Source organism: Rhincodon typus, chromosome 8, assembly GCF_021869965.1.
Source record: "Rhincodon typus isolate 14 chromosome 8, sRhiTyp1.1, whole genome shotgun sequence".
In the NCBI taxonomy this organism is placed as follows: Eukaryota; Metazoa; Chordata; class Chondrichthyes; order Orectolobiformes; family Rhincodontidae; genus Rhincodon; species Rhincodon typus.
This window is the reverse complement of record NC_063339.1, coordinates 1,180,828-1,192,071: the sequence shown is the minus strand read 5'-3', so window position 1 is coordinate 1,192,071 and position 11,244 is coordinate 1,180,828. Positions and strand designations below refer to the sequence as shown.

General features: G+C 44.9%; 1 protein-coding gene across 1 annotated transcript in view; it reads right to left on the bottom strand.

The window, feature by feature from the left end:
- LOC109937226 (solute carrier family 15 member 2-like) overlaps positions 1-11,244 on the bottom strand; it is a 46,281-nt gene that overhangs the window by 26,520 nt on the left and 8,517 nt on the right. The window contains exon 2 of the mRNA XM_048599985.1: positions 9,726-9,824. Within this exon, the coding sequence (XP_048455942.1) occupies positions 9,726-9,824 (99 nt within the window). The remainder of the gene's footprint in view (positions 1-9,725; positions 9,825-11,244) is intronic.

The window sequence follows — 11,244 nt, the reverse complement described above, 5'->3', positions numbered from 1 at the left end:
GGGTTTTCCTTGATCCTACCTGCTAAAGACTTCTCATGTCCCCTCCTGGCTCTTCTTAGCTCTCTCTTTAGGTCCTTCCTGGCTAACTTGTAACTCTCAAGCGCCCTAACTGAGCCTTCACGCCTCATCTCTACATAAGCCTCCTTCTTCCTCTTGACAAGAGATTCAACTTCTTTAGTAAACCATGGCTCCCTCGCTCGACCACTTCCTCCCTGCCTGACAGGTACATACTTCTCAAGGACACGCAGTAGCTGTTCCTTGAACAAGCTCCACATTTCAATTGTGCCCAGCCCCTGCAGTTTCCTTCTCCATCCTATGCATCCTAAATCTTGCCTCATCGCCTCATAATTGCCTTTCCCCCAGCTATAACTCTTGCCCTGCGTTATATACCGATCCCTTTCCCAACTCACTTCTAGCTGTCGGCTGTGGTAAACTGTTAGCAGCACTCATGCCTCAGAATCAGAATGTTCAATCCCTGCTCCAGACACACCTGAACCCATACCTAGGCTGACAGTCCAGCACATTACTCAGGCAGCACTTGTACTGTTACAGAAATGCTGTCTTTCAGATGAGACACTAAACCAAGATCACATCTTCTGAAGGAGATTTCTGCATGAGGGTAAAGTATTAAGTAGAATGCCCAGAATTGTAAATACCGTATCTTTTTATTTTTCTGTCGTTTCAATTACAGACTGAAATGAGGAAAATACTGTTTTAAAAGTCAAGGATGGTTGAAGGATTGCTGCACTTTTGAAAAGCAAGTTACCTGCCACTCACTATAAGTGTTGCTTATACACCTGCTTGTTCATGCAATGAGGTGGGGAGAAGTCTGCTTTCAGACAAGCTGGAAGCAAACGATGTGCATAAATGGAGCTTCAGATGGCAATAAGTAGTAGATTGGTCTGTGGAATGGTGACCAGTTATTGATGACAAAAGTCTTCCGCCTATCAACAATTGTGTGATCAGCTCCTAATTAGCTGAACAGCTCGTGTGAATGCTTGAGGGAGAAGCAATTGGATCTTCGAAAGGGAAGGAGCTGCCCTTTCTCCGCAGTTAAAAACAAACCAACTCAAGCCCAGATAAAGCCAGTTTACTCTTGCCTCAACAGTTGCTGTAAGCTATGATTATTAGTCAATAAGTCAGACAAAAGTAGTGAAGCAGTAATTCTGTGTTTCCTGTAAGCAAATGAAAGTAACCATAGAAGAAAGTTCACAGGGCAATCCAAAAGATTCATCTCAGCAAATTCTGTAGACAGAGACTATTGAACTGCCTTCCCTGTCTTTCGCTCCACCCATAACACCAATGATGCTTTTTCCCCTGTGTACGTGTGTGTTTTTGTGCATGTGGTGGGAGTTTATAAGGGCTCTGGAGTTTCAAATAGTAGCTATATGTCAACGTTTCATAGTTGTTTATCCGTAGTTAGAATTTATTTATTTGCAATAAATAGCCACCTTTGTTAAACACAGAAACCAGGTCTGTGCTTTCCATCGTCTAGTAGACAGGTAAATTGAGGAATTCTGTGTATCTTTAAAAGTCTTTAACTGTATGAAGACTTGGAATAGTAGTGCCTGATTTCCAGCACATTACTCCGTGTTCACTATCCGAGTTCGAGTGAGGACAAGCTTTCAGCAGAGGGCAGTGACGATGCTGATTGGTGGTTGGGGTGAAGATGTGCATCGGCACAGTCACCACTACCAAACAGGGGTTTGTAGAGGAAGTTTCCCTCCCTCCCTCCATCCTCCTCTAACTAACAAAAAAAAAAGCCACTGTGAAGACCACAAGCAGCAGCAGCAGAGTGAGTATAAACTACTGGAGCTCAGGACACGTTGTCGCTGCGAGAAAAATCTGGAGTGACATCACAGGGAAGCTGTGACCTGATTCGCTGGTACAGCCAAGCAATATCAATAAATTTAATTAATTCAATAAAGTAGTTAACTAAGTAGAAATGGCTGGACAAGTGATGTGTTGTAGCTGTATGATGTGGGAGCTGGCTGATCCCATTGCAAACTGCAGTGACCACATCTGTAGCAAGGGTTGGTTGCCCAAGGAACTTCGGCTCAGAGTTGATGAGCTGGAATCGGAGCTTCAAACACTGTGGCACATCCGGGAGGGGGAGAAGTACCTGGACGCTTTGTTTCAGGAGGCAGTCACACCTGGTAGGTTAATTACTTCAAATTTGGTCAGTGGCCAGGGACAACAGGGTGTGACTGTAAGCGAGGCAGGTAGAGGGATCCTGCAGTCAGGAACAGAGGAGCCTCAGCTCTTGACCTTAACCAACAGGTACGAGGTACTTGCTCCCTTTGTGGATGAGGAAAAGGGCTACAGGGAGGATGAGCCAACTGACCACTGCACCATGGTATGGGAGGCCATTCAAGAGGGGACAGCAAAAAGACAGGTGGTAGTTGTAGGGGATTCTATAATTAGGGGAATAGATAGTATCCTTTGTAAGAGTCCTGCGTGGTGTGTTGCCTGCCCGGTGCCAGGGTAAAGGATATCTCTGACCGGCTTGAAAGGATATTGGGCAGGGACGGGGAGGATCCAGTTGTTATGGTCCATGTCAGAATAAACAATATAGGCAAGACTAGGAAACATGACCTGTTCAGGGATTTTCAAGAGTTAGCAATTAATTTAAAGAGCAGATCCTCGAGGGTTATAATCTCCAGATTACTGCCCGAGCCACGTGCAAACTGGCACAGGGACACGAGAATAAGGGAAGTAAGCACATGACGAAATGCGGGAAAGAGGGGTTCCTTTTCATGGGGCACTGGCATCAGTATTGGAACAGGAGGGATCTGTACCATTGAGACAGTCTCCACCTGAATCAATCTGGGACCAATGTTCTAGCAAAAAGGGTAAATAGGGTAGTCAACAGGACTTTAAACTAGAAAGTGGGAGCGGAAGGATGGGTAAAACTCCAAGAAGTAGAAAGGTCAGTGGGAAAAAAACAGCAGGTTAAAATCTGTGGGGGTGGATTCAACTACATGGAAAAATATTTAAAAAATGAAAAGAAAGAAGACCTCAGCAGTTTTATTAAAGTCTCCAGAACACAAAATAGGACAGACACTTTGGAAAGGGTTCGGAATCAAACTTCATGCACACCAGATAAACGAACGACAGTGAGAAGAGGCAACATTAATACAGGACTGAAGGTGTTGTATCTGAATGTACACAGTATATGAAATAAGGTAAATAAGGTAAATGAGCTTGTGGCGCAGATCAAAATTGGCAGGTATGATGTGAATGGGCATCACAGAGATGTGGCTGCAAGGGGATCAGGACTGGGAGCTAAATATCCAAGCATATACATCCTATTGAAAAGACAGACAGGTGGGCAGAGGGGGTGGGGTTGTCTTATTAGTAATGAGTATAAGAAACGATGTAAGGTCAGATGATGTAGAATCTGTGTGGGTAAAACCAAAAAGGTAAAAAAATTATAATGGGAGTTATGTGTGGGCCTCCAAACAGTAATCAGGATGTGGGCCACAAGATACACCAGGAGATAGAAAAGGTGTGTAAGAAAGGCAAGGTTACAGTGATCATGGGGGATTTCAATATGCAGGCGGACTGGGAAAATCAGGTTGGTAGTGGACCACAAGAAAAGGAATTTGTGGAACATCTAAGAGATGGCTTTTTGGAGCAGCTTGTGGTGGAGCCCACTGGGGAACAGGCAAATCTGGATTTAGTGTTGTACAATGAGGTAGATTTGATGGGAGCTTAAGGTGATGGAACCCTCAGGAGTGACCATAATATCACAGAATCATAGAATCCCTACAGTGTGGAAACAGGCCCTTCGGCCCAACAAGTCCACACCGACTCTCAGAGCATTCCACCCAGACCCATCCCCCTATAACCCACCTACTCTACATATCCCTCAACACTCTGGGCAATTTTTCACAGCCAATTCACCTAGCCTGCACATTATTGGACTGTGGGAGGAAACTGGAGCACCTGGAGGAAACCCACGCAGACATGGGGAGAATGTGCAAACTCCACACAGACAGTCACCCAAGGGTGGAATCGAACCGGGGTCCCTGGCACTGTGAGGCAACAGTGCTAACCACAGAGCCACCGCACCACCCCTAAATAATACAATAGAATTTAATCTGCAAATTGCGAAGGAGAAGGTGGAATCAGATGTAACTGTATTGCAGTTGGACCAGATGGACAACACCCCAGAGTTCTTAAGGAGATAGATGAAGAGATAGTGGAAGAGTTAGTGGTGATCTTTCAGGAATCGCTGGGAGGGTCCTAGAGGACTGGAAAATCGCTAACGTGACGCCACTGTTTAAAAAGGGAGTAAGGCAAAAGATGGAAAGTAACAGGCTGATTAGCCCAACCTCGGTCGTGGGTAAGATTTTGGAATCCATTGTGAAGGATGAGATTTCTGGATGAGATTTCTGAACACTTGTAAGTGCATGGTAAAATACAGCAAAGTCAGCATGGCTTCATCAAGGGGAGGTCATGCCTGACAAATCTGCTAGAATTCTTTGAGGAGAAAACAAGCAGGGTAGACCAAGAAGCCCAGGGTTGCAATGACAAGGAGATCTGATCTTGCATCCCACACCAACACCCCAGTCCCCGACCCCACAATCCTTCTTCCCCCACCGGCCACATTCCTTGTAAAATCTGTGCATGTGCTGCTCAAAGAACAGCATACAGCGCATGTGTTAGTGTCAGTAAACGCAGCCACAGGAAATAGGAATTCCTAGCTTACAACTCAACCACAAATACTTGCTGAGTTCTCCCTTTCTTTGTTGGTCAATTTCTTTAGTGCTGATGCAGGGTTGTTTGCACAGTGGTGCTTTCTTTCATTCACTGGTTAAAAATTCACTGTCTTTGACGGTATTCTATTCCTCCTTCAACAAGGAATTTGCAGAGAGAGGTGAGTGAAAGATAGCTGTTATTGCAGACTTTCTGGTACCTGCATGTGTGTGACAGAGAGAGACCACAGAGAAAGATATTTTTATGCTTTTTCTTTCCAGGTTAGGTGATTCTCTTCCGCACTGGCCCCACAAAAGCCATGGTCACCTAGTCAGAAGCCAAGCAGAATACTGTTAGCAGTTTTCTTTTGTTCAGAACTCACTGGCTCTGTGGTCTCAGCTTTTTGCTCTTACTGTTATGCTGTTCCAGAACAAAAGTAACATTGTACACAAGTCACAATTTGCCCAGGGAAATGATTTTTAACACTGCACTCATATCTTTGTACAGTCTCCTTATGCAGTATCCTACTTCCTTTAGTCCATAGTCCAAAGATAAAGGCAAAAAAAACATGGTTTTATAGCCAGACTTGGACCTAAAATTTGCAGATGATACAAAATGTGGTGCACAGTCAACTATGAAGCACTTAATGACAAACTTAAAGAGGGCACAGACAGGTTCATCGATTGGTGGACAAATAGCAGATGAAATTTAATCCAGATAAATGTGAAATGATTAACTTTGATAGAAAGAGAGGCAATTCTAAAGGGGGCGCAGGAACAGAGGCTTCTGGGCGTATATGTGCACCATTTGCTTAAGGTTGCAAGACAGGTTGAGAAAGTGATTAATAAAGCATATAGAATCCTGGGCTTCATTAATAGGGAAAACAGTATGAATGCAAGAAGTATATGATGCACTTTCATAAAACTCTGATTTGGCCTCTGCAGTATTGTATTCAATTTTGGGCACCATATCTTGGGGCGGCACGGTGGCTCAGTGGTTAGCACTGCTGCCTCACAGCACCAGGGACCCGGGTTTGGTTCCACCCTCGGGTGACTGTCTGTGTGGAGTTTGCACATTCTCCCCGTGTCTGCGTGGGTTTCCTCCGGGTGCTCCGGTTTCCTCTCACAGTCCAAAGATGTGCAGGTTAGGTGGACTGGCCATGCTAAATGTGTTCAGGGATGTTTAGGTTAGGTGGATTAGACATGGGAAATGCAGGGGTAGGATAATGGGTCTGGGTAGGATGCTCTTTGGAGGGGCGGTGTGGACTTGTTGGGCCAAATAGCCTGTTTCCACACGTAGGGATTCTATGATCTTAAGAAGAAAGTGAAATTATTAGACGCAGAAAAGATCCATGAGAATGAATTTTGCCAACTTTGGAACCAATTATATGTTAGAGTAGAAAGGCTGTAACCAGTGGAGAGTTGCAGGGACAAGTCCTAGGGGCTCAACTATTTTTAATATACAAAGGGACAGTGTGCATGGTAGCTACATTTGCTGATGACACAAAGAAAGCTAGGAAAGCAAGTTGTTAGGTGGCAGGAGTCATACCTGACACATAGGAAGATGGTTGTGGTTGTTGATGTTGGAGTCAATCATCTCAGCTCCAGGACATCTCTGCAGGAGTTCCTCAGGGTAGTGTCCTAGGACCAACCATCTTCAGCTGCTTCATCAATGACCTTCCCAACAACATAAGGTCAGAAGTGGGGATGTTTGCTGCTGATTGCATAATGTTCAGCACCATCAGACTCCTCAGATACCGAAGCAGTCCATGTTCAAAAGAACAAGATCTGGACAATATCCAGGCTTGGGCTGACACGTGGCAAGTGACATTCGTGCCACACAAGTGCCAGGCTATGCCCATCACCAATAAGAAACAAGCTAACCACCGTCCCTTAACATTCAATGGTGTTACCATCACTGAATCCCCCACTATCAACATCCCTGGTGTTATCATTGACCAGAAACTCAACTGGACTCACCACATAAACACAGTGGCTACAAAAGCAGGCCAGAAGCTGGGAATACTGTGGCGAGTAACTCACCTTCCGACTCCTCAAAGCCTGTCCAACATCTACAAGGCACAGGTCAGGAGTGTGATGGAATACTCCCCACTTGCCTGGATGGGTGCAGCCCCAACAACACTCAAGAAGCTTGACACCAGCCAGGACAAAGCAGCCCACTTGATTGGCACCACATCCACAAGTATCCATTCCCTCCATCACCGACGCTCAGTAGCAGCAGTGTGTACCATCTTCAAGATGCACTGCAGAAATTCACCAAAGATCCTCAGACAGCACCTTCCAAACCCATGACCACTTCCATCTAGAAGGACAAGGGCAAGAGACATATGGGAACACCACCACCTCCAAGTTCCCCTCCAAGTCACCCACCATCCTAACTTGGAAATATATCGCTGTTCCTTCACTGTCGCTGGGTCAAAATCCTGGAATTCCCTCCCTCATATCATTGTGGGTCAACCTACAGCAGGAGGGCTGCAGCGGTTTAAGAAGGCAGCTCACCATCACCCTCTCAAGGGCAGCTAGGGATGGACAAGAAATGCTGGGCCCAGCCAGTGATACCCATGTCCCACAAATAAATAGACAAAAAAGATTCCTCCGTATCTCTCTTCGACGCTATCATCATCTTAGAGTGAGATACTGAATCAGTGATACACCTGAGGGCCGAATTCTCCTACTAACCGATCTCTCTCTCTCTCTCTATGAATCCTGAAGCATCCACGCCCGATAAGATTCAGTCTGAATTTTTGACATTAGCAGGACAGTGTGCCTTCCTGACAGTTTACTGGCATTCATGACCAAGCTCAAACATTTCTGCAATACTTTTGGGAGAAAAGATATGCATTTTATTTGCAGAAAGGGTCACTGGGGCTTTGAAACACCCAATTCTACCCGGGCATTTAGCCTAATTTGGCATTGCCGATGCAGCAACATATTTGCCATTCTTTTGGAACCAATGACTCAGATTAGCATGAAAGACCAGTTCACCGGGGAATTTATTTACTTTGTTATTTAAGTAATGCCACAAGGCACCCATTTTACCCTATATAGGTTTCAATGCAGAACAGAAATAATGTTACCAATTACGACATTGAATAAGAGTGACACACGCTCAGATTAGAGAAATTTTCTAATCAACCTTTTCAGAAATGTTCTTACATTCCTCTTGAAAAGGTGGGACTTGAACCCTGGCCTCCTGGCTCAGAGGTAAGTTCACAACCACTGCACAATGAGGACAGAACCGCACAGCACATGAACAGGTCTTTCGTCCACCAAGTCTGTGCTGACTATGATAACATTCAAAACTAATTCCATCTGCCTACACTTGGTCTGTATCCCTCTATTCCCTGCCTGTTCATGTGTCTGTCTAAATGCCTCTTAAACGTTGCGAAGAGAAAAAGGTGTCATGTTTTAATTTTATCTTGAGTTTTGAGCAGTCCTGTGAAGTCTTTAGAATAGAAATTACTTCTCCTCACCTTCAGGGGACCCCAGTGAGAGTCAGCATTTCAGGAGAGGAGGAGACCCGTATCTGAGTAAGAGTTAACACCTTTGGGAGAGGATCATCATTATGGCTGATACACAGAAACACAGTCTTGTCAGTCCATGTCACTGCCAAGATGCTCAGAGGTTGTTTTCCCTTGTGGGAGAATCTGGGACCAGACAACATCATCTCACAGTAAGGGGTGGCCCATTTAAGACAGAGATGAGGAGAAATTTCTTCTCTCAGAGAACAGTGAATCTGAAATTCTTTACCATAGAGGATTGTCAAGGCTGTGTCGTTAAGAATATTAGAGGCCGACAGATTTTTAATCAGTAAAGGAATGAGTGGTTATGGGGAAAGTGGAGTTGAGAAGCATCAGGTCATCCATGATCTCATGAATGGTGGAGCAGATTCAATGGGCTGAATGGCCAGCTACTGCTCCTGCATCTTATGGTCTTACAGCCTCTGACATGGGCCTACATGGGTTTACATAGTGAATCCAAATGAGTTTCTGGCCAATGGTAACCACCAGAATGTTGATAGTGGGGGAGTTCAGTGATGGTAACACGTTTGAATATAAAGGGAAAATGGTTAGATTCTTTCTTATTGGAGCAAATGTGATTTGCCACTTGATGATGCAGCTGAAGATGGTTAGGTCTAGGATAGTACCCTGAGGAATTCCTGCAGAGATGTCCTAGAGCTGATAATCACTGGCTTACAATACCCACAATCGTCTTTCTATGTCATATATGACTTTCAGATAACTTCATGACCTCAGTCTCCTCGTTTCCATTATCTCCTCCAGCTCTACACCATCTGAGATTTCTATATCCTCCACTATTGATGGCTGTATCTACAGCTTCATAGGCACCAAGCGCCTAACCACTCTTCCCAAAATGCTCCAACACTTTAGCTCTTGGTATCAGGAGAGTGTCCAGAGACACACTCTGCTTTGTATTTCCATATGTGGACATTCGGACAACAACATGCAATCCACAGAAATTCAGGTCCAACTGTACAGAACCCAGGAAGAGGAACCCACAGACTGATGGCAGGCAGAATTCCACATGTTTAATGACCATCAACTGCATTAAACAGAAATAAAAACAAAAACAAAAGTTGCTGGAGAAACTCAACAGGTCTGGTAGCATCTGTGGACAGAAAGCAGAGTCAACATTTAAGTGTCACTTGGATTTCTCTCCACAGATGCTGATAAACATGCTGAGTTTCTCCAGCAATTTTTGGTTTTTTTAATTTCAGATTTCCAGCACTCCCAGTTTTGTTTTATATAAATAAAAACAAAATGGAACTAAAGAGATGAAGCGTAAACCCAACTGTGCCTGTAGTCGATAACTGTGACGCTGATGTTAATGCAAGTGGTTGTTATCCTTAAGCAGCTGAAGGCACTGGCTATTTTAAAGCTGAGTGGTTTAGGTGGTGGAAACATTGCTATCTTTCCTGGCTACATCTTGAGGACAAAGGCAAGAGTGGGAGAAATGTTTAAAGCAGCTCACAGAAGCACTCACCTCTGTTCCAGTGCTGCTGGAAGGTGCTTTGTGGCTCAAACGAGTCTCCTCCTGTGAGGTATCAAGGGACTGTCTGGCACGTCGCCCAGTCTTCACAATCTGGAAGGGGGAGGATTGCAAAAAGAGGGGTGAAAAAGAGAAACAGTTCACAACTCAACAGGTTAGAACAGACAGAGTGTCTATTAGCCTGTGGTGAGTTCATACACATTTTCAAAACGTTCCCCTGCTGCCTCAGCATTTCTCTGTCACTGCTTCAGTCAAATGCGCCTCCTCCCCTCAACCACATCAGTCATATCAGCAATTCTCAGATTTTTGCTGAGAATCAGTAACTCAGAAGACTCTCAGCTCTCAATTCTGAATGTCCTAGCTTTGAATCCCATGCCACAAACCTGAGCATAGAGTCCAGGTTAACCCTCACAGAGCAGCATTGAGGGATTAGCACACTGGCAGAGGTGCTGTCATTTAGATTAGATGTAAAGCAAAGGGCTCATCAGGAGGAAATGAATGATGTCATGTGTCCTACTGGAAAATGAGTAGAGGCGGTCTTCCTGGAGTGCTAGGACCTACATTTATCCCTAAACCAACATCACTAAAACTGACCATCTGCTTTCTTTTTATTCATTCATGGGATTGAGTACGTGACTGGCCAGGCAGCATTTACTGCTCATCCCTAATTGCCCAGAGGGCATTTGAGAGTCAACCACATGGCTAGGGTCCGGAGTCACATGTACAGCAGACTGGGTAAGGATGGCAGTTTCGTTCCCTAAAGGACATGAGAGAACCAGATGGGTTTTCCCAACAATCGGCAATGGTTTCATGATCATCTGCAGACTCTTAATCCCAGAGTTTTTTTTATTGAATTCAAAGTCCATCATTTGCCGAGGCAGGATTTGAGCCTGGGTCCCCAGAACGTTACCCTGGGAATCTGGATTAATATTCTATAAAATAATACCACTTGACCATCACCTCCCCTATCTTCTCCATCTCACTGTAGTTTATAAATTTTCTTGTGCAAGGGTTTTCTAGCCAACAGTAATTCATTGGCTCTGAAGAACTGAGATCTCCCTCTTTCTCTCTATCCTACTCTCTATCTCCCTTCCCCTGTCTCTCACTATCCAACCTTCCATAAGCCCAACCTCTGCCTTTCTCTAACCCCACACCTCTATATCCCGCCCTTCTCTATACCCCCTCCCTCCCTCTCCATCACCCCTGTCCCCCTCTCTCAAACTCAATCTTGCTCTCTCTCTATCCCCTCTCTCTCATATACGCTCTCTAGGCCCCTCTCTTTCCCTCTATCCCCTCCTCTCTACATTCCTCCCAATCTCTCTATATCTCCTTCACTCTCTATACCACTCCCACTTTCTATTACCTCCTCTCTCCCAGTAGCCTCACTCTCTCTATGCCTCTCAGTCACACTCTTCCTATCCCTCTCACTCACCATATACTTCTCTCTCTCTTTCTCACACTCTGTTTTGGGTTAGTAAATTTGCGGATGACACCAAAGTCGGTGGAGTTGTGG